At 36.2% G+C, this 24357-nt stretch overlaps 1 protein-coding gene and 1 long non-coding RNA gene across 2 annotated transcripts; both read right to left on the reverse strand.

Annotated features, from left to right (window-relative positions):
* Positions 1-5324: 5324 nt before the first annotated feature.
* On the reverse strand, positions 5325-9803 carry LOC130010247 (uncharacterized). Its single transcript, XM_050540059.2, has 3 exons — positions 8973-9803; positions 7063-7509; positions 5325-5861 (listed from the first exon to the last, which is right to left on the reverse strand). Exons 1-3 carry the CDS (start codon positions 9511-9513, stop codon positions 5821-5823), a joined length of 1029 nt encoding a protein of 342 aa, XP_050396016.1. The 5' UTR covers positions 9514-9803; the 3' UTR covers positions 5325-5820.
* A 2161-nt stretch (positions 9804-11964) lies between these two features.
* On the reverse strand, positions 11965-21239 carry LOC126814716 (uncharacterized). Its single transcript, XR_007677718.2, has 3 exons — positions 20667-21239; positions 19431-19517; positions 11965-12282 (listed from the first exon to the last, which is right to left on the reverse strand). It is a non-coding gene; the product is annotated as an uncharacterized LOC126814716 (long non-coding RNA).
* Positions 21240-24357: the final 3118 nt, after the last annotated feature.

A 24357-nucleotide genomic window follows, 5' to 3' on the forward strand; every position in this document is an offset into this window, starting at 1 on the left:
TCTAGTTTATATATTACAACAGGGTAACGAATTATTATATATATATATATATATATATATATATATATATATATATATATATATATGTTTATACACAACATATAATGCGACATAGGGCATGGCGTTTGCTAAGACCCACTTCTTATCCACTTCTGACATTTCCTATTCTAATGTGTTGGTCAAAGGTGCGGTGCCCTACTAGTGAATTGGTGGTGCGATGCCCTACTAGTGAATTGGTGTTGGGATGCCCTAGTGAATTGATGGTGCGATGCCCTACTGCTGAATTGGTGGTGGGATGCCCAACTACTGAATTGGTGGTACGATGCCTAACTACTGAATTGGTGGCATGATGCCTAACTAGTGAATTGGTGACGCGATGCCCTACTACTGAATTGGTAGCGCGATACCCTATTAGTGAATCGGTGGTGGGCTGCTCAACTACTGAATTGTAGTGCGATGCCCTACTACTGAATTTGTGGTGCGATTCTCTACTAGTGAATTGGTGGTGCCATGCCCTACTACTGAATTGGTGGTGGCTGCCCAACTACTGAATTTGTGCTGCCGTGCCCAGTTACTGAATTAGTGGTGCGGTGTAAACTACTAAATTAGTGGGTTGTTGTAGCTGATTGATAACGGGTACAATCTGTTTGGGTTTATCGCCTCACTTGTCTGCATGAATCGGGCTAATGAAGACGGACATGCGTCATGCCCTTCAGTATCGATTCCGGGACCCCCAGACTAAACAACGAGTCACCCTACCCATTGAGCCACGTTGACTCCCATATATATTAAACAAATTATTATTTTTAGAATCTGGAAATGCGTCAAAATAATCATTGTGAATAGTAGATACAATGACATCAATATTGTACCCATCGCGAAATTAATTACTTTCGTTTTCTTAAAGGAACAAGAGCATCGCTAACGCTGCAATATACGTCCACATTCCAGCATTGATTGATATGGTACTTTTTAAAATGAAGAGAATGAAAAATGAAATGACTGTAATATGATAAAAGGCAAAGACGGCGAGGCGTTGGGTTTGTTTTGCCAAATTTACAGACAACATACTAACAAAAAAGTGGGTGTGACACTGTCCCAGGAGGGACACAGTTCCTAGATGATCCATTCAGAATTGCAGCCTGTAGACGATAGATACAAAAAATGGGTGTGGCTCTGCCCCTGGCGGTTGGACATGCAGTTGTCGTCCTTGGGCTATAAGGAATACATATCCCAAGTTCAAACACGATTAGGAATCGTGGCATGTAGGCAACTCACAGGGACACAAAGAACAAATGGGTGTGGCTCTGCCTCTGGGGGTTGGGCAATCACCAAAAAAACAATAGGGGCATCCTTAGGGTATAAGGAATAGGTATGCAAAGTTTCAAAATGATCTGTTAAGAATTGCGGCCTGTAGATGACAAACAAATAAATACAAGAAATTGGCGTGGCTCTGTCCCAGGGGGTCAGGCATGCACCAAAAACAATAGGGATCATCCATAGGGTATAAAAAATAATTGTGTAAAGTTTCAAGATGATCACTTAAAAAGTGTGGCCTGTAGGCGACACATAGACAAACAAAAAGAAAATGGGCGTGGCTCTGCCTCTGGGGGTAGGGCATGGCACCCTAAAGGACAGGGATGTTCCATAGGGTACAAAGAATAAGTATGCAAAGTTTCATTATAATACGTTAAGAAATGCAGTCTGTAGACGACAAACAAATACAAGAAATGGGCGTGGCTGTGCCCCTGCGGGTTGGGCATGCACCCCAAACGATATGAATTTCCTTAGGGTACAAAGAATAAGTATGCAAAGTTTCAAGATGATACGTTAAGAAATGCGGCCTGTAGACGACAAACAAACAAATAGAAGGAATGGGCGTTGCTCTGCCCATGGGGATCGGGCATGCACCAAGAAAGTAGGGTATAAGGAATTCATTCGAAATTTTTTCAAGACGATCAATTAAGAATTGTGGCCTGTAGGCGGCACACAGACACACAAAAAGGAAATGGGCGTGGCTATGCCCCTCGGGGGTTGGACATGCACCCCAAACGATAGGGGTGTTCCTTAGGGTACAAAGAAAAAGTATGCAAAGTTTAAAGATGATACGTTAAGAAATGCGGCCTGTAGACGACAAACAAACAAATACAAGAAATGGGCGTGGCTCTGACCCTGGGGATCGGGCATGCACCAAAAACAATAGGGATCATCCATAGGGTATAAGGAATAAGTGTGTAGGGTATAAGGAATAAGTGTGTAAAGTTTCAAGATGATCACTTAAGAATTGTGACCTTTAGGCGACACACAGACACACAAAAAGAAAGTGGGCGTGGCTCTGTCCCTGGATGTAGGGTATGCATCCCAAACGATAGGGATGTTCCTTAGTGTACAAAGAATAAGTATGCAACGTTTCATTATGATACGTTAAGAAATGCGCCCTGTAGATGACAAACAAAGAAATACAAAAACAAGTTTGAAGAAAATCCAGTAAGAATTGCGCCCTGTAGGCGACACAAAGACACACGAAAAGAAAATGGGAAATGGGCGTGGCTCTGCCCCTGGGGGTTGGGCATGTACCCCAAACGATAGGGATGTTCCTTAGGGTACAAAGAATGTGTATGCAAGATTATAAGTTAAGAAATGTGGCCTGTAGACGACAAACAAACAAATACTAGAAATGGGCGTGGCTCTGCCCCTGGGGGTCGGGCATGCACCAAAAACAATAGGGATCTTCCTTGGGGTATAAGGAATAAGTATACCAAGTTTGAAGAAAATCCAGTAAGAATTGCGCCCTGTAGGCGACACAAAGACACACGAAAAGAAAATGGGCGTGGCTCTGCCCCTGGGGGTTGGGCATGCACCCCAAACGATAGGGATGTTCCTTAGGGTACAAAGAATGTGTATGCAAAGTTTCAAGATTATTAGTTAAGAAATGTGGCCTGTAGACGACAAACAAACAAATACTAGAAATGGGCGTGGCTCTGCCCCGGGGGGTCGGGCATGCACCAAAAACAATAGGGATCTTCCTTGGGGTATAAGGAATAAGTATACCAAGTTTGAAGAAAATCCATGAAGAATTGCGCCCTGTAGGCGAACCACAGACACACACACACACACACACACACACACACATACATACATACACACACACACACACACAGACAGGGGCGACGGCATAATACGTTCACATTATGAATGTGGACGTATAAAAATAGCATATATTTTAGTTTGCATGTAGCAAGGCAAGGGAAGTGGGACTGGAGTTTCTATTCACACCTAAATGAGAGAGGAATTCACTTAAATTATTATTAATTACATTTTCTCTAAAATAAATACAAAACAATTTCAGGCTTTCGTCGCCCACCCAATCAAGGCCGCTTTGTCTCGTGCGGTTTCTTCGGTCATCTTTTACTGGTGACATGGGTTCATACTCAAAATGGTCGGTTGGATGGTCAACTAAGTGTTTATATCGCACATTTATCAATCATAATGTATGTCACTGAGTCAAGTAGCGTGCTTTCGATTCTACGCGTAAAGAGCAAGGTCACACGCCCCCCCCCCCTACAACTGCTAAAGAACTCTACGCACAATTGTCTAAATAAAATTGAAATATATGTTAGTCCTGAAATGACGTAGTTTGTGTTAAGTGAACTTTAAGCCCCGAGAGAAATGCTGCATCAAAACATTTTATAACTGACAACATCAAGGTAAGGTGCTATATAAAACTGGTTTGTTCGAGAGGAAAGATAGATGCAAATCGTCTTTGCCCATTTCCGTGAAACTATATGAAATTATGTGATACGTTTACGACGAAATACAAAAAGGGTTCAGTTTCCATGCAATAACAAATATGATATACATTTGTCGCCATTTGCTTGAGAAGGTTGAAATTTAGCTATATGAAATATTTAAATATGTTGTCCTGGGTCCAAAAACTAGTAAATGGAGATGGTTATATATGAAATATTTAAACATATTGTCCTGGGTCCAGAAACTGTGGTAGAAAAACAATAAAATCCACAAACTTGCTTAAACCTAGAATAAAAAGGAGATTACAAATAAGTTAAGATGACTGAGCGTTCACGTGGTTTGATGTGCGAATGCAAAAATTGACGTCCTACTTTTCTGCATCACTTGGCTTACCCCATGCTGTGTTATTCGGGCGTTTTTCTTTCGGATGGATGCGTTTCCGACTGACCAACATAGAATTTTATCTACCAAGGGTTATTGTATGTTGTTCTTGAAATTGACTGGTTAGTGTCGAGTTAAAATTTCTTGTTAATAGATTAAAGAGAATATATGAATTGAATAAGGCTATACCAGAACTTGCAAATGATTAATCTATACTAATATTTGTGACTGTCGTTTGTCTGTCCGGGGTTGGCGGCTACACTAGGTCTGCCCCGAGTCTGAAATTTGGGGTATAGGGGTAGCTCGGACCGTGGAGTAACATAGACCAGGTGGCGTTAGTCTACCACTTCCGGTTTCGGGGTTATGACCCCCGAGCGAAGCCGGGCATTCTGCTAGTTATAGATAATAGAGAAACACATGAATAGTATAAAGCAATACCAGATCTGGCAAATGATTAGTCTGGCATGGTACATGGTATTCCAAACCCTGCACTTACTGTGTTCGGTAATTAATAATTTAGATAACATTTCAGACCTAAAGAAAGACCTATAATAGGCAGATTTAGCGCTTGGATAATGTATGTTTAATGGTAAATAAGCTCCGATATGGATATCTAAATATCCAAATACAGGTCCCTGGGGATGAGATCTGAAGTTGATCTCCGAATGACAGGTTTGTAGGAAGGTTCTCTCTTAACTGACGCTAAGCATTCGGCCATGCAACCCCCCAATACTGGAGACAGGTGATTAAAGAAATATATAAGACAATATGAAATAGATATTAATGGGTGGGTAATTAAGGTGGATTAAGATCCATTAAAATATAGTTTACTGAATTAAGTAATACTGTGCGGATTAGCACGATGTATTAAAATTGGGTCGACATTCACCCCACTACAACAGTAGCCCCTTAAAATGAAATTGAAATCGGTTTTAATATCGCACCTTTCTGTTCCGACAGGGCTAATGAAGACGGGCCTAGACAGGATCGAACAAGGGCCCCCCAGGTCAGCGAGCCAACATCTTACTCACAGAGCTCCCTCGAAACATGAAACTGAAAACCCTACACTTTTTTTCAACTTATGACAAAACTGTTGTCGACAGGTTGTATGCTATCTTTCAATTATCCAATCAAAATTATTCATTTAATGGCAATATTCTCGGTGTTTAATTTGTCGCCTGTATGTCTATCGACACTGTCCATGCTTTATTTCTAATACAAACAAATAATAATAAAATAAATTCCAATGCCTTATTTTTTGATGACATTAATTATATGACTACTACATAAATTTGTTCATATTTTATTGGTCGTTTTGACACACCCAAATAGATTGCCAAGGCAGTGGCGTTTCGTCTTTTGACGAGAGATCGAAACCTAATTTGGTCAGAGCTAAATGAGTAAAAAAGGTTAAATCACATCGTTGCTAGAATTACCAGATAATGAACACAAGAATAAAGAATGGATTAACAAACCTTTAGCTTATAAAATCTATATTTAACGTGGTATAAAACAATGTAAACTATAACTACTGCCATTTCATTGAGCAGGTTTAATACTGTGTTCAAGACCGGTATATTTAATCGTATTTATATACGAATCAGAATTCTTGGACCCCCCCCCCCCCTCCCCCTTCAAAGTTTTTGTTTAGGCATCAGCTTAATTCTAAAATTATGTTTTTTAGTTTCATCACACATTGCCCAAAATGAAATTCAAGACGTCTCTGTAATCTGAAATAAAAATAAACGAAATGTAAATAGGGGTATTCATGTCGGTCGGCCAAACATGATTTTTGATTTGATGTATTCACTTTTCACTTCTCGGGTAGTATAAATACTTTCATGGATTTCATGTAGTCTAACTTAATCTGCATGTATCTAGACCAGTAGTACTCAACCTTTTATTGCCAACGGCACATCTTGGAACACATGAAAAAACAGCTGCACACCTGGCTAAATATATATGAAAAATATTTGAACTTTTGCAAAATATATATGAAAAATATTTGAACTTTGGAAAATATATATGAAAAATATTTGAACTTTTGCAAAACAAAAACATGGCAAGTCATAGACGGCATACAGCCGTAGACTCAGACTAGTCATAGACACATACTAAATAAAGAAAACACGCAGCTATGAATTTATCGCAGCGTTTCGAATTTCATAAGTCAAATAGCTGGCTTTCTTAGTGAGCCGTTCAAAATTTCGCGGTACACGTAGGTAGATCTAGTGGTCTAGCATTAATGATCTAGACCACGGGAATCGGTCAAGACAATCACTTGAGGAACATCTACACTCAAATTCTGCCGCTGTTAGGTGTTATTGTCTAAAGACTCTATCAAACAGCTAATCTCTGTTTAGACCAAGTCATTATTGAATTCATAGGCATGGCCAGTACTAAATTAATATACATCAATTAGAAGCAGACTTATTGTGACGAACAAACTCATTTCAACACTTTCATACTTTCTTCCAAATGAGGGCGACAAAATTATTTGTTATAGTGCCAATTGTGCCGTTGGTTGTATTCGATGTGACTTACTGTAGAAGCGGGGGTTAAATACCAACCAGGCCGTCAGAATTAATGGACATTATACAATTGAAAAGAGAGAGAGAGAGAGAGGGGGGGGGTAACGTCCACTCAACACAAACTAGGTCATTTTGGTACTAAAATGGAAAAAGAGCATCCAAAGAGGTGTTCAAAGTGACCGTCCCTGTTGAAAGTATCATTCAAGGGAGATAAGGCATGTGGTCAAAACACAACACAAAGCCAAAGATGATATAATCATCTAACTTCAAACATTTCACAAAAACAAAATAGAGAATATTAAGGAAAAATTAAATTTGAAATTCGATTCTTAGTTTAAAGACAATTGCCATGTCACCAAATCATTATCAAGTAGTACTTTAAATCAATTGTTAAACTCACAAGAAGACTTCTTCTGTTCAGCAGGATTTGCTTTAACTGACCCTGATGTATGACCTTTTTCTTGATGAGCAGCTTTACTAATGTGAATAGAATCAGGTGCATATTCGGGAATTACAATGGTCTGTGGTGTAGATGGTGGGCGATCTTCTTCCGAATCATCTGGTGGTTTCAGTGGAAGTTCTGTGAAACTCCTAGCAGCACCAACTGGGTCCACTCTAGGACCAGAGGGGTTGGAATTAACTTTGGTTGTAGGTGATCTGCATGATAGTCCCCCTGTAGCTCCACCTTGACAGGAAATTCTTTTCGATTGTTTAGATCCACATGCAGCCCCGCTAGGATGACTTAGTGGTCTACCATCAATGCTAAGGTTGTTCACGTTGGGTAGATCTTGTCCCGTAGCTGGTACACCATCTTCAGCAAGGCTATTAACGTCTTGGGTTTCTTCAACTGAAATGTAATTGACATATAGAGAGTCTACAATACAATGTGCGTTAGGCAACACAACTAAATCTACAGAATGCACCCCACCCCGAATTGTGCAATTAAACACGCCATCCTACGGGTGGTCGTGTTCATCGGGACAAATGGTGTATTTACAGCGCCAGTAGGGGGGCTGTAAAGGGAAAATGCACATGTGGTATTAAGCAACGAGATCCATGGGCATTATTCAAGTACTGTTAGACTTTGGTCTGATTGGAAGCTGAGTAATGATGACAGATTATTCTGACTTGTAACAGATTATTCTGACTTGAACAGATTTACTGCTATGGATATACGAGGTTGGTGATCCGATTATACAACAAACGATTGGTCTGCCAATGGCAACTAACCTTACCCCAAGTATAGCCAATGTCCAATTATATAGATCTAAAAGGAAACCAGTGGATAAAGTAGCTATAACATCTATCAATGATAACATCATCTCGACCCCATGCAAAACTACAGTGACAACTTCGCCCAACAATGATCGCGACCCCATGTACACATCTGATCAAAACTACAGTGACAACTTTGCCCAAAATAAAGTAATTTGATCGATTCTTTCAATATATCCATTTTGCATTATAAAGTGAACGACCAACTCTTTATCTTACATAATGCTTATAATCTCCTATCAGTTTAAGTGCATTATGGGACACAAACGGAATTTTAAAGGAATTTGGAAACTACCAGGATTTGCAATTTCTTACAAGCATAGGTGATGATATGTTGTGGAATGGTACAATTGACTAAGACAGTTATTTTCACCCATTCGAACGATTATAGGTATTTTCAAATTCATCATCGCCTTTTATGGCTGTAACGTAACTGTTGTTTGCCATTCTGGCTAAATGACCATCCAGGCCAAGGCTGCTTTCTTGTATTCAGTATAAGGAAATGAAATGAAATGGCGTTTAACCGCCTACTGTTCTGCTCCTGAAGACGGTAAAAAAGATCTTTGTATCTAATAGACTAATATACTTTGGAATACTTTGAACCCTATCGATTATTATTTTGGACCAGTTGGGAGGGAGTGGGATGAGGTCTGTTATTGAGTCACGTGGTATGGTTTGTATCCCAAGCTGGTATGTGACCAAACTGATCGGAAGTGAATATTCGCTAGGCCGGTACAATCACATGCATGACATCTGTGCGAGTTAATTAGCTCAAAATATTAACCATTTTTTTCTTCTGCAATTTTTTTTTATATTAATAAAAAGAATAAATGGGATGGATGTATATCTGGATACAAATTATTTCCTGGGTCGTCTCACTGCTAGAGACCCCTGTGTGCAAACGGATTATTGAAATAACATTGAACCATATGTTGGTCCCGATGTGACCTAGTTTGTGTCGAGAGGACGTTAAACTCCAATTATCTATTTTCTCTGTTTATGTATGAGTGGTGTTGTTCTCTGTGTAGGACCTACCTGGAATAATGGATTTTGATCTTTCAAACAAAGCTGGAATTGATTTGTTTTCAAGAAAACAGTATTTTAACCGACACCAATTATCTTCATCATCTTCCCATTTTTCCTCAAAAAATAATATCTGTTCCATATCTAGCCCTAGATCTCTAGGTATATGCTCCCGTTTTTCACCTATAACAATAGGCAGAAAGGTGGCAGTTTTACCGCCATTGATCAGTTTCATAAACGATGTTTGCTGGGTGTATTTATGCCAACAATTATCTCTGAAGCCTTTAGTTAAAATGACCACTACTTTCTCGCATGGTTCGATAAACGTAGCTGAATACACTTCAAATAGATTACTTCCTGGAAGAATTTTCTCAAAATAATACCCATCGGTAAAGCCACACCCAGTTAGTTCATCTTCCATTTTCGCTAGAAAAGCTCTAGACAATTTTTGGTCATTATCTCTATGACTTGCTGGACCATCAACATAGTTGTACAGAACACAATAATGATACTTCTTTCCGCTTAATTTCGTCTTTGAAATAACCCTGTCCATTTTTACTCACTGTTTCGTTTTCTGTTCTGAGAGTTGCGTCCCCTTGTATTAGGCCATTTTGCATTAAAGTATCACAAGCTGCTTCAAATGTAGCAAGAGTTTTAAGGACGGGCAGGGAGATTAGGACGGCAATAGACTCCAGCTGGCGGTCATCTGATCCCATGGATTAGTTCCGATTTATCCTACACGCCTGTTGTGTTACAGTTTTGAAATTGTCACCAATAACACCGGTTGTATTATATCACAATGGTTAACTATACATATGTGTCACATTCCTTGACGCCTCGTTTTCGATAATATCGCGTGCAGATATTAAAAGTTCGTCTGCTTTTCGAGCTAGAGTAAAGCGTAACATTTTGGTTTCATCTTTTAATAATATAATATGCAACTCTTAATGGACGTATTACAACAGGGTAACGAATTATTGCGTTGATCAATTAACCGGTCCCTTAGTTACCTTCGTCTACCAATTAACTAGTCCCTTTGTTACCTTCGTTTTCCAATAGAAACCAGCGGCTGCCAGGCACGATACGCCCTCATTTTCGAGAGATGGATAGAGAACAAGCTAAGAAGAAAGTGATTTTTCCTACAATCAAGGGCCATAATTCAGGAAATTACAATTCGATATGCGCAAATATCGAAAAGAACCGAGATCTTTGTGTTATAAACTTACATTTCAAGTTTCAACAAAATCGGATAAAAATTGTGACTTCTATAGGGTCAACAACTTTGATATACCCTATTTTTACGCTATTTGAGAACGAAGGGTGGCCATTTTATCTGTCAGTTTTGGGCCGATTTTCACGAAATTCGAACTCAACTGTCCTTAGGGTGTAACGGTGATATAATAATACGTTTTTTTAAATCTGATAAAAATTATGACCTCTATAGGGTCCACAAACTAAAAATGTGATTTTTCATACAATCAGGAGCCATAATTCAGGAAGTTACGGTCCGATATGCGCGAATATCGAAAGGAACCAAGATCTTTAGGTTATAAACTTACATTTAAGTTTCAACAAAATCGAATTAAAATTGTGACCTCCATAGGGTCTACAACCTTGATATACCATATTTTTACGCTATTTGAGAACGAAGGGCGACCATTTTGTCTGTCAGTTTTGGGCCGATTTTCACGAAATTCGAACTCAGCCGTCCTTAGGGTTTAACGGTGATATAATAATACGTTTTTTTAAATTGGATAAAAATTATGACCTCTATAGGGTCCACAAGCTAAAAACGCGTATTTTCGTACAATCAGGGGCCATAATTCAGGTAGTTACGGTCCGATATGCGCAAATATCAAAAGGAACCGAGATCTTTGGGTTATAAACTTACATTTCAGGTTTCAACAAAATCGGATAAAAATTGTGACCTCTATAGGGTCCACAACCCTGATATACCATATTTTTACGCTATTTGAGAACGAACGGCGGCCATTTTGTCTGTAAATTTTGGGCCGATTTTCACGAAATTCGAACTCAGCCGTCCTTAGGGTGTAACGGTGATATAATAATACGATTTTTTAAATCGGATAAAAATTATGACCTCTATAGGGTTCACAAGGTAAAAACGCGATTTTTCGTACAATCAGGGCCCATAATTCAGGAAGTTACGGTCCGATATGCGCGAATATCGAAAGGAACCGAGATCTTTGGGTTATAAACTTACATTTCAAGTTTCAAAAAAATCGGATAAAAATTGTGACCTCTATAGGGTCTACAAGCTAAAAACGTGATTTTTCGTACAATCAGGGGCCATAATCCATGAAGTTTCGATCCAATACATGCCAATATCGAAAGCAGCCGAGATCTTTTGGGGATAAATCTATATTTCAAGTTTCGTCAAAACCGGATAAGAATTGTGACCTGTAGAGAGTCCACAAACAATTGTGGACGGACGGACAGGGGCGACGGCATAATACGTCCACATGAAAATGTGGGCGTATAAAAATAACATACATTGTAGTTTAGCTTATCAATGTATGTTAGATTCTCTCACAGAAGGGAAGAGGAACTGGGACTCCGAAGAAACATTTGCTTACAATATTATTTATTCGCTCCATTACGACCGGGTTGTCTCGTGCGACTTTCTTCGGTCATCTATTTTGAGTTACATGGGTCAATATTCAAATTGCTGGGGGAGGGGAATGATATGTCAAAAAGTTTATAACCTTGATTTTAAATCACAATGACCGTCATTGAGTCAACTGGCGTAGTTTAGATTCACCGCTTGTACGTGACAAGGAGAAGGTTCGACTGTTCAACCTCCTCCCCCACATTGCTAAAGACCCCCTACACACAAGAGAATTATTATAATAAATTTGAACCAAATGTTAGTCCCGAAATGACCTAGTTTGTGACGAGTGGTCGTTAAACCAATACCAAAAACGTTTTATTTACTGCCAACATCACGGTTAGGTTCTATATAAAACAACAATATTAAACTGTGATTCCTTTATATGTTTATTATAAATCATTGCAAAAACAAAACTGGTTTGTTCGAGAGGAAAGATGCTTGCAACTACATGAAATTATGTAATACTTAAACGAAGTAATGCAAGGTTTCAGTTTCCATACAATAAAAAGTATGATGTACATTGGCCGCCATTTATTTGAGACCGTTTACCAATAGACGGAGATGGTAGGTATATATAACATATTTATAACAAATAGACGGATATGGTAGGTAGATATCATATTTAAACATATTGTCCTGGGTCCAGAAACTGTGGTAGAAAAACAATGATATCCATAATCTTGCGAAAACCTGGAATAAAAAGGAGATTATAAATGGGCAAAGATGCCGGAGTGATCAAAAATGAAATGAAAATATGGGGTGTAACATTTTACTGTTTCTGCATCAACTGGACTAATGTAGTGTACTATGCGGACCTTTTTGTTCCGGATGGATGCGTGTCCAACTGCCCAATATAGAATTTCACCTACCAATTGCCTGGTTAACGTGGAGTTAAAATTTCTTATAAATAGATAAAAGAGAATACACTGAAAAAAAACTTGTGTTGAAACAACACAAACTTGTGTTATTTTCAACACAAGTTAGGTGTCTCTATTTAACAACACAATCTTGTGTTAAATGTTGAAACAACACAAAACTTGTGTTAAATGTTGAAACAACACAAAACTTGTGTTAAATGTTGAAACAACACAAAACTTGTGTTAAAGTTGAAACAACACAAAACTTATGTGAAAATCTACACATTATTTGTGTTGAAATTTCTGAAACTTGTTTGTGTTGAAATTTCTGAAACTTGTGTTGAAATTTCTGAAACTTGTGTTGAAATTTCTGAAACTTGTGTTGAAATTTCTGAAACTCGTGTTGTTTCGTACAAACTTGTGTATAACAAAAACTTGTGTTGTATTTTACCAATTTATATCCAGTATAACAACCTTTCGAATGCAACCCCTTCCATAAGTTCTGTTTAAACTCTAATTATTGATAAATGACATAATAATTTTGTTTGTTAAATTATTATTTATTCAATAAATGATATGAAAAAATAAATTAATGCCTAATTAATACCAATACAGACATCTTGAAGGTTAATAAACAAAGTTAATTCCAATACTAATAAAATTGTGTTATACAATGAAAAAATACCCACCCCCCATTCCCAATTATTAAATAAAAAGTAGCTATTTAAATTGAAAAATAAAGTTAATTTCAATACTAATAAAATTGTGTTCAATAATAACAATATCCCCCCACCCCTCAAAAAAAGCTATTTAATTTTTTTTTACAATTAACCTTAAAAAGAACTGAGAATATAATATATATGTTCACAATATCCCTACCCCATGGTCCCAAAACATACATTTTAAATATATCTAAATTTAATATCAACCAAACCAAGCACTAAAGACATTAATAATGCACTAAATTGAAATACTTTTAAGAAAAATTAGTCCCTTTAACAGATTAGGAATTCAAAATTTTCTACAGTATATAAATGGGAACTAATAGATAAAGCACAGGCAAATAATTATAGATAGATAAAATAAATATAGCATAAAAATCAAACAAAATGGAGAAAATTAAAAATTTGTAAAACAAAAATTGATTAATTAATAAAACCATTTTATATAAAAGAGGCATTAACATTCGAAATGTTCACTAAATGTTTAAAAATAAAGGTTGATTTCATCCTACAATAATACATTTTTATAATTATCGAATGTTACTATTAATTATTGATGATCCCTCTATATTATTTCAAATTTTCAGGCCAAATCTTTAGTGTTTAGGATTACACTGCATTCTATATAATGAAACAATATTAGAGATGATAATCTTTAAGAGGCATTTAGTAACTGGGTAGAGCAATACACAAAAAACACATACTTATGGAAAAACAGCTACTTATTTATTTGGGCGACGTTTCGAAGAGTATTCTCTCAACGTTATCAAGCTAATACAGTAATACAAGAATAATGAGATCAATATATACAGAAAACTGTAACAATATTAGAGATGGTTTGGTATTTGACATTAAAAACAAAAATGTGATTAAAAAGGCAATGGTGACATATAACTTTTGGGTTTCCACAATAAGATCTGTAAAAGAATTTGATGACTTTATATTCAGAATTTAGAGTTGTTTTCTTTCTTTGGTATTAATATTCACTAAATAGATATAATTCTCCAAGGATGTTCAAGTGATTATTATAAATACACTTATCGACAAATGGGGTTTTGATGTGGATTTAACTTGGTACACCAGTCATGGGTATATAGTTGAAAAGAGCATAATTTAACAATATATTATATTATTTTGAGACTCATATGTATGACTACATGCGAATGCAAGAGGGGGGGGGGGTATTTTAGTCAGGTAGCATTATTGCTTACTCATGTACACCAAAAACACGTCATCTCGCCTAAACAGATGTTTTACGCCAAAACGCTTCAACTTGATTGATTGCCATGTTTTTGGTGTAGATTTATATCTTTTCTTGGGCGCCGAATCGAACTACGGCTTTTAAAATGTTCAAAAATCGACGTAAATTGATTTTTTCAACGATAGTTGGTATACAACGATGAGCACATGAGTGAGTAGACTGTGGGAAAGTTACGACAACTCATTTCCAGGCGCCATTTTGGGTCCCAATTATGACGCCATAAATGCTATGACGTCATGGCTTCATACAGGTTTACATACCAAAATTTGTTTTTTTCTTGCAGTATTAGGCGTTGAGGGATAATATAACGTTTTACCCTAAAAAAAAATGCAAAAGAAACCAATGCAGTTTGGTTCAGTGATAAATATATCAAACAAAATCATACCCAAAATCGGGGAATTTTCTGAGAGCGATATCTCGTAATCAGTGTGTTTTACTATATACTCGTTGGATTATAAATGATTTCTTTTTAAATTCCTCAAACACAGAGTGGTTATGCAAGCGAAATGTGCCGAAAAATCGAATTTGACAAACGTCAAATTAAAAAAAAAGAAGTATTTGTTATATGGTGCCGGGCGTTTCTTTCATAATGGCCGCCAAATTTGGTAATATTATTATTATTATTATTATTACAGCATATTTATAGCGCGCCCTTTCATAAAACATGTTCAGGGGCACTTTACAAAGTGACAATGTAATCATAAATAAACAACAAGATTATGGACATGTTAACAATTGTATACAGAGTCAGTTAAAAGCCTCATTAAATAAATGTGATTTAAGTTGTTTTTTTAAAAGAATATAGAGATGTACAAGATCTTAAACTAAATGGTAGATTATCCCATAAAACAGGTGCTTGATAACTAAAAGAGACTAGTTGAATAGTTTTGGGCTTTAAAAATAGTTTATCTGATGTACGTAATATTCGACCATTATATCGTGGTTATGTACGCGAAATGTGCGGAAATCGAATTTGACAAACATCAATTAAAGAAATGTATTTTCCATGTGGTGCCGGGCATTTCTTTTAAAAGGGCTACCGAATTTGGTAATACATGTATAAGGCAATTTAACAAAAAAAACATAAATTTGGTAGACTAAAAGGGCATCTCTTAAGATACGTAAGATATGACTTTTGCAATGTCCTTTATATGGTTTTCGATGTCTCTGAATTTGAAGATAAATTTTGAAAATACAAAATAGCAGCAACACCAATTGGCGGATATTAAATTAATCGTCATTTTTCCTGTTGGATATTAGATAGTGTCTCTTAAGCATGATGTACACTGTAGTTCGATGTACCCTGTAGTTCAGATACAGTCTCCAAACCGTGTTTACGCTGACTGTAGTTTGGGTGTAGTTCGTCAAATGAAGATGAATTTTACGATACAAAAAAATGAATATATTGTAAACGCGCTTTAAATATCTGGATGCGATAGACTTCGTGATGAAAAATTCAAGGTACATTATATCATTGGCAATAATAAGATCCAATTTTAGCTTTTAGTTACACACTGTTAACCACCAATAGATGTTTTAATGACAATAAATCATAAAATGTATTCAGCTCGACGTAAGACATAAATAGATACAGTTGGTTTAACTTGAATAGAAGTTTTAATTATCTATGCTGCATATATGCATATATCACCTTGCAGCTGAATCACATTACATATCTTTTTAGTTGATGTTCATATCGTCTTAAGTATTTGTGAACATCAAGGTTAGTGCGACCCATTTGTGACAATTTCTAGTTCCCAAATATTAGCGATTTAGCTCCTTTAAAAGCGAATGCAAGTTAAATATGTTTAATCAGAGGCGGATTCAATGGGGGGCGCGAGGGGCGCCCCCCCCCTCCCTAATTTTCAACAGTGCCCTTTTTTACGGCTGAAAGTGCCTTTTCTCAGATTCAAATATGTCAGTTCCCAACCCGTTGTAGGGATCCCAAATGACTCGAACCATCGACTCAAACACACCAGTCTTGGAATGGCTACAGATGTAAGGAAATGACGGATAATTTTCTTAGGGACCCCCCCCCCCCCCTCAGCGGCAAGCCCCGTCTCCGCGGTCAATGCCTTCATTTTGCAGCCCCCCCCCCCTTTTCAAAATTCCTAGATCCGCCCCTGGTTTAAGAGTACTTTTATCTAGTGTATCTTTTATTTTGATTTTTCTTATAGAATAAGGCTATATAACAATAATGTGCGCTTCTTGTTGTATAATACTAATAATAGTATGTTCAGCTATACTTTTCGTTTAAAAATGTATGTTTTATGTCCTATATACACTTATTCGCTGAAATCTATGACATCCAACAATATAATAGGTCATATAAATAGATAATAAGTTTGCATGACGTCATATGAAATTTCTGGCTTCACAGTTGTCGCAACTTTATCTATACACGGCGTTGCGTCGACCAACCATGCAATGTGAAGTAGATGTCAATATGGTTATGTGCATAGGCGTACGAGATGGGGGGGGGGCTGGGGGCGGCGCCCCCCCCCCCCCATTTTGGGAACCAAATGCTGGGAAAATTTGGGCACACAATTGTACTTTGTAAAAGTTGTATAAAAAAAATATTGTGTTCTTGAATGTGTCCAATTAAACAGCGAATTTATTATTATTATGTAACATACTAAGAACCTAACTACATTTTTGGGGCACCAACCACCACCGCCCCCCAGTCAAAAATTTCCCCGTACGCCTATGGTTATGTGTAAGAATATTCAGTTCAATATATTCACGGTGTATGATTTTATTCATACTTCAATTTTAGTGAGTTACTTCTGCAACGTTTTTAGAAAAAATTGCTATTAATTTGGCCAGTACTGTAATAGCAAGTGTATAAATATTTTCTGTTCAGTCTGTACACAGTAACATATCTGAGAACCATATTATCATTTCTGCCCAAGGCTCCCTGTGATTTATAGTTAGCAGTGATACAAGGCAATTACCAATTTTCCATGCTCTTGGCCTGAAGAAATAAAATAATAAAAGTCAAGTTTTTATTATTATGCAAGTGGAAAAATACAATTATTCATAGTATGATTTGAATAAATACAACTGATTTGAAGTTGGAATTATTATTTGTCTAAGATGACTGGGCATTTACAAATTGAAATAGCTACTCTTCATCAAGAAAATACATGAATATTTTTCCCAATCCACCTGGATTTTATTGTAGGTCTTTGTACGTAAAATAGCTTTATTTAACGTCCGCTTCCACCGAAGTGATATTGCAGAAAATTAACAAATTCGGATTCCCTTTTAAAGGAATTAGACTATACTATCGCTGGATTGTATTATATTCAAAATGGCGCCCAGAACACAAAACAAACATTGCAATTCAGGGCGGACTGGTGTCGAGGTTGTATCCTAAGAATGATTTTTTCAATATTTAATCAAACAGAACACAATTATGCACATGCAGTTATGATATAATATTAAATTAGCTTACCTCAAATACCTCGAAATATACTGTTTGGTCAGTTTGTCCGCCCGCCATATTTCTATTAGTCACACATCCTTCGGCCAATTAAAATGGACGTATATTTTGTTTTAACCGAAACGAAAAATTTGCGTTATAAATACATTGTATTAAAAAATACCAAAATCACAAACCTGATGTTCTTATTTTCTGAACAAACTTTTTTCACAACAATATCACTTTTTTTCGATACTAATGCTTAATAATACAATTAACATTTGCAGTACCACAGGGTTTAATACCGCAAAATTACTTCAATAAATATTTCTTTCTTTGTTTTAAGAGTAATTCATTTTAATTGGTCATTTACAGGTAAGAATAAATTTCCAATTTCGATTAATGAACCAATTAAATTAAATAAAAAGATTAACTCGACTATTTCCACGCCCATTCAAACATTTTTTTAAAACGTAGATATAACACAATTGTTATTGTCTTTGATGTGTCAAGTTTATTGGGGCGATATCAATCAGACACTTCCAAATGCAGACATTGTAATAACCTGTCTCTGTATATTGTCTGAGACAAGATGTGAAAATAAACAAAGAGTAGAATCAGAATAATCTTTTATTATATCTAATTAAATAAATAGTTTATATTTAGATAATAATTGACTAAAACTTTGATCTCTTATATCAGTATACTGTTATAAAATACGTTGTTTTAAAAGAGATATTAAATGCATCGCACGATACATACATTGCGATTTCTACTTAATGTTTGTAATAATTAATATAATATCCTTTTAGATAATTAGAAATATTAAAAATCAAGTGAATTACTCGACATTCAAATTCAGGAAGAGTGGTTTTACATATAGGCTAGGCCAGATCCCTAATCCAGTTCCCCAATCCCATTCAGATTTTCTCAATAAATAAAATGTGATAAAGGAACATAATAAATGTTATCTTTAATGTCGACGTAATTAATTATATGGGGAAAAAACCACATAAGATTTTATAAATGTACACAAGTTTGTGTTAAGACATTGAAAAGAACACAAACTTGTGTCATTGCAATGCAATACAACACAAACATGTGTTAAATATTTTTAACACAAGTTCTTGTGTTGAGATCCAACACAAGGGTTTTTTCAGTGTACATGAATTGAATAAAGAAATATGAGAACTGGCAAATAATTATTCTAATACCTAACATACAAGATATGGGTAAAGATATTAGCGCATTGGTACCAGGGGCTTGTTTCACGAAATTTTAAGTAAGATAAAATCCAAATTTTAGTATTTAGTAATTTGATTGGATATTAGATTTACTTTAGTGCTTAGCCAATCAAAATTGAAGTATCTACTAAAGTTCGGATTTTATCTTTAGTTAAGATTTCGAGAAACAGGGCCCTGGTATTCTAATTCAGTAATTCCCAATCTTGCATTTACTGTGATAGTTAAGATTTCCCATAGGAGCGTAGGCCATAACACAAAGCTTTAATAGACCCTAACGAAGTCATGTCACATCAACTCATAGCAAGATGCTAGCCCCCTATTTAAACTTACCTGATTTGATTGTTCTGTCCGTAGAACCAGAAAGAGAAGGATAATCTGTTTCGAGATCTTCTGCATTCGCTTGATTGGTGTCTTGAACTATAAATATTAATAAAATCATTATCGCCATCATCATCAAACTAATATCATTTATTGTATTTAGCTATGGAAAGACCAATGTTGTTGGTAGTTTACTGTAAAATGCATTAACACCGATTAACCGATTAAGAGCAATTACAACAAAATATTTTGGCTTTATGAATTCCTCAAATTTATTTTATATAACCATATACATGTAGATGGAGCGATGGGTTGAGTCTGGATTTCAGAATCCGACGGCGACTGGGTAGAAGATAACACCGGGGCCATCAGCCCTGTGACTTAAGTTTGCCGAGCCTGACAGGGAATTGGGTATTAATGGTTATTACTGTTCCCTGATCCGTTTTCATCCATTTGTAATAAAAAAAAGTTTTACACAAGAAGAGAATCTACAATGGTCGTTAACCTTCAACATGATCCCAAGTGCGATTAATCGTCCATTAGCAGGTCCAGTTGGGAATAACGTACATTGGTTCAAATTTCGAATTTAGATTTACTCGCCCTAATGTTTTTGCTGCCAAAATAAAATCCTTTGTACTACATCACATTGGTTATTGCAACTCTGAATTTTATTATAATGTTTCTTTATTTAACGGGTGATTCCGCCAATATAGTGAGTGGGGCTCGCCGTGTATTTGAGTATCATTTCCTATTCCTGGCAAATAATATTGTGGAGATGTGCAAACTATGTAAGTGCAGTTGATCTCTTTTGAAAGGCTATTAACATTTACTAAGTCGGCTGAGAAGATATCATTTTCATACTGTCAAATGACCAGTCATGTTAGAAGGTAAAAACGTACGGTATAAAAAAGGCACCAATCTCTTTCCGCAGTTTAATTTGATAGCTATGGAATTATCTCTAAAATAGGGATACCGATGACAATTTACAGTACGAAAAGCTATTTCATCAACCAGAAGACGGAGTCAACTAATTACTGCTAGTTTTTTAGGGTTTTATTAAACAATTTAAATTTTAGATATGTGTCATTAAACGATTTAAATATATGTGTAGTTGTGTCGTTGAAACAACATAATTATTCCACAATTCAAGGAGAAGGGAGTTTCTGCAACACATTGATTGGTATAAGTTTGATGTTAAAATATTTTCGAACGCATTACAGTGACAAGTGATATAAGAAAAGCTGTTACCTGAGCGGCGAATTGTTGAGAATGACGTGTTTTGGACGAACGCTTTTTTTAACATCCTCCAGGATTCTTTATCATTTTTCCAGTCGGCCTCAAAAAACAAAACATTTGCGGTGTCTAATCCTAGTTCTCGTTTTATGTCCTCTTTCTTGGAAAGACCTAAGGAAACGGGCAGAATAGCAGAATTGAGTACACCTTCTTTCACTGCTGCCATTACGTTGTTTTGTTGTGCAAAGGTATTGAAGGCGTTTTCCATGTACCCTTCAGTTAAAACCATAACCACACGTTCCGAATCCTTTATCATCGTTAAGGGATTGGCGAACATATTTCTTCCGGGTAACAAATTATCGAAATAATTCAATTTCGTAAATGGCAAGCCATTTAACATCTGTTCAAGTAATTTCACGAAGTTGTAAGAATTAATCTGATCCTCATCACGTTTACTTGCTGGTCCTTCATGGTGATTGTATAATACGGAGACATGATACTTCTTCCCTTCTGGTAACTTTCTCGGGGGACATGATGCACACTCCATTTTAGTTACTTTCGTGTTCTTGTAGACTGTTCACAGTTACCTCCCTTATCTCGGTACTACGATTTGTATTTCGTCTATTTATAACTATTCGTTCTTTTCTCCTCATTTGGCATGTCAATTTTTGTTGATTTGTTGCTCTAGAATGAAAAAGAGAGGGTTTTTGTTTTTATTTTCTGCTAGGTTTTGGTAAATATTCAAAATCTAGAGGCGGAAGGATAAAAGAGTTAATGCGCGGAGTCGGTGATTATATCTATTTATATCACCCGTTGCATCTAATAATATAAACGGGCCGGATGGAATGTTGTATGAATTGAAATGTCCGGAAACTGTATATTATATAAAATTAAATTAACATACTGAATAATGGTTATCTGATCAGCGTTTTAAACAAAACAAAACTTTAAAATATTCTTCTACAGAGCTTTATAATGAAGGAATATTTTAAAAAAACATAACGATTACAAATTTCGGATATTTAATCAAATTTTCATTTAATTAAACATGCATTATGCAAGAGCAAAATCTGCTTATTACAAGTCTTTCTTTAGGCCTGAAATGTTATCTAAATTATCAATTAATTAACTTATCCAGACCATAATAAACTCTCGATGTCAAGGCTAGCCTTCGATGTTGGCTTTGATTAGATTCCTATATGCCGCTAACGGCTATTGATAATTAAATCAATAAAAGTGGATAATCGAGACTATGCTGTTTATATTAATGATTTTAGTAATGATGACCGAGACTATGCAAAAATTTCACCCGCTTCTTTCTCGACTCATAGTGGATCAATTTGACTGAAATTTTCAGCAAATTACCTTTACACTATCTAGTTTTTAACTATTATAGCGAGAACTGCCATCTCTTTATCTTATCTCACATAATGTATCTTTAATAATAAATTACAGTGATTAATTTTTAAAATGGTTTTATTAATCAATGTATCACTGCCTGCAAGCAATACAAAATTTAATGTTACAAGAAATAGAACACGTTTTGAAATTCGAATGTAGTGTTATTTGAAAACTAAGAGTACCGGTATGAATTTGTATGCTGATTGAGTACCCTACTCAAAAAAATATATATATATTTTGCAGAGATAGATTTGTTTGAAAAGATTTCCATTTACAATGTTCTTTGGGGTGGCTGAAGAAACTTTCTTCCTGACCGGGATCCACCATCCCTTGCAAGAAATTTTCATCCAGCCCTCGTATCTTAATAATCCCGGTTATATTTTTACCTGACCACCGACAATATTCTTTGATTTTCACCTTGGGGGATAATAATAATATTGGGCATATATTCATGGTTTTTAATACTATAATACTTAAGACCTCGTGCAATAACATTTTATAGAAAATTCGTTTTAGTTAATGATTGATTTATTCTAAAAATGCAGCCGAAAAAGAATATTTTCGGGCAAATAGCCTCAGCCCCCACCCCACCCCCAAAACAGAGATTGTCCTCCTCATGGACAGGTAGTAAAAAGAATTTTAAAAACACTTGTAAACCTGTCACGTTAAAATGATCTCTCCAGGTTTTGCTATACCGGAATAACTTGCGATCTGAAAGCTTTGGGCGGCTCATCTGGTGAGTCTATGATTCCTCGGTCGTCGTAAAATACCAATTCCTCGCTTTCAACTCAAGTTGCAAAGTTCAAGGTTCGTCCAATGTCAAGGTTCGTCGCTATGTCACAATCTCTGATTGGGTGCTACTGTTCACGTGTCTGCAGGAAACGTAGCTATAAGTTCGGGAATTGTGAAGTAATCTGCGATATCACCTCAGTGAAAGCGGACGTAAAATACAACTAACTAAGTAAGTAATCTAGCTTGTCTGCGATATCTCCTCTGGGGAAGCGGGCGTTAAAACACCAGGTAGTAGTAGTAATCTAGCAACGTCCAGATGTTGTAAAACTCGCGCGCAGTCGGTGGTTCAGGAACATAGGGACGGCTTCGAATATATATCCAGGGGATATTCTTCGAGTAATTCTTCGTAGTTTTTTTTTCGCATGGAAACATGAGGTTATTCTTACAACGTATACAGGTATGGGTTATTCTTTTCATTTGGATTCTATCCATTGACACAATTCTTATGCTTTTTGCATACCTAGCCATTTTAGCTGGTGAATTAGTATCGGTTTAGTGGACCTACACTCTCTTTGAGAGAGAGAGAGAGGGGGGGGGGGTAAAGTTATGGAACACGATAACTTTGTTTCAAGTTGGTTGGGATTGATCAAACTCATTATATCAATACCTTGAACATGTTCTGCTCAGACATTGTTTATTACCGTAGTGGCGTGAGGATACAAGATAGTTCGATAGAAAACTATAGTTATAACCACCATTTCTATAGCAGAACTTATGAATTTAGAGTAATTTTTGTCTATTTCTGGTGATTTCAATGGGTAGGTTCACAACATGGTCTGGTACGAACTACGAAGACAATAATAATACTACAGTTGTAGTTCTTATGTCTATGATTCATTCAATGATTGTACTTGTTGGTGAGAAAAGTTTGTGTCAACCATGTGATCAGGCTTAGAACTTTTCAGACTTAGAATTTTTCAAAATATGGTAGTTCTAGCAAAAACATGGTAGACATGTTGGTGGTTATTTACATGTGTTGTAACTGAAGGGATTTCTGGATTTTTTCGCGATAATATTCGGGATGTCTATGTAAACGCAACATTCTATTAGATAACTAATGCTGTAAATGCGAAGTCCATACAGCATAAATAAAAAGAACAGACGACCCACAGTACAACTGTCAACGCATGATATCAATATAAACGAGCACCGTTCATTGCTCATCGTACATTGCAACTCGGCAAATGATTTCTACAATTGCATTACGGTGATATGTACAGCTGATGTTTCGCATTACGTTTTTCTTGTAATTTAATGTTTTTGTTTTCATTGTTGAATAAAATTATTACAAGCCCGGTCTATACAGCGCAGTGGAAATGAAATGGTCTAATGAAGATAGACAGGCCAGTAAATGCTTACGGCTAACTCCCGGATAATTTTACTTGAATTGATATATATACATATGGTTGTTGTTTATTACTTGCAGAGGTTGGGTGGCAAATCAAAACCGATAAGACAAACAACGGGACGGGGAAGACATTGCAAGAAATAAACAACAAATATCAAACCAAGT

Source organism: Patella vulgata, chromosome 3 (genome assembly GCF_932274485.2).
Source record: "Patella vulgata chromosome 3, xgPatVulg1.2, whole genome shotgun sequence".
NCBI classification, from domain to species: Eukaryota; Metazoa; Mollusca; class Gastropoda; family Patellidae; genus Patella; species Patella vulgata.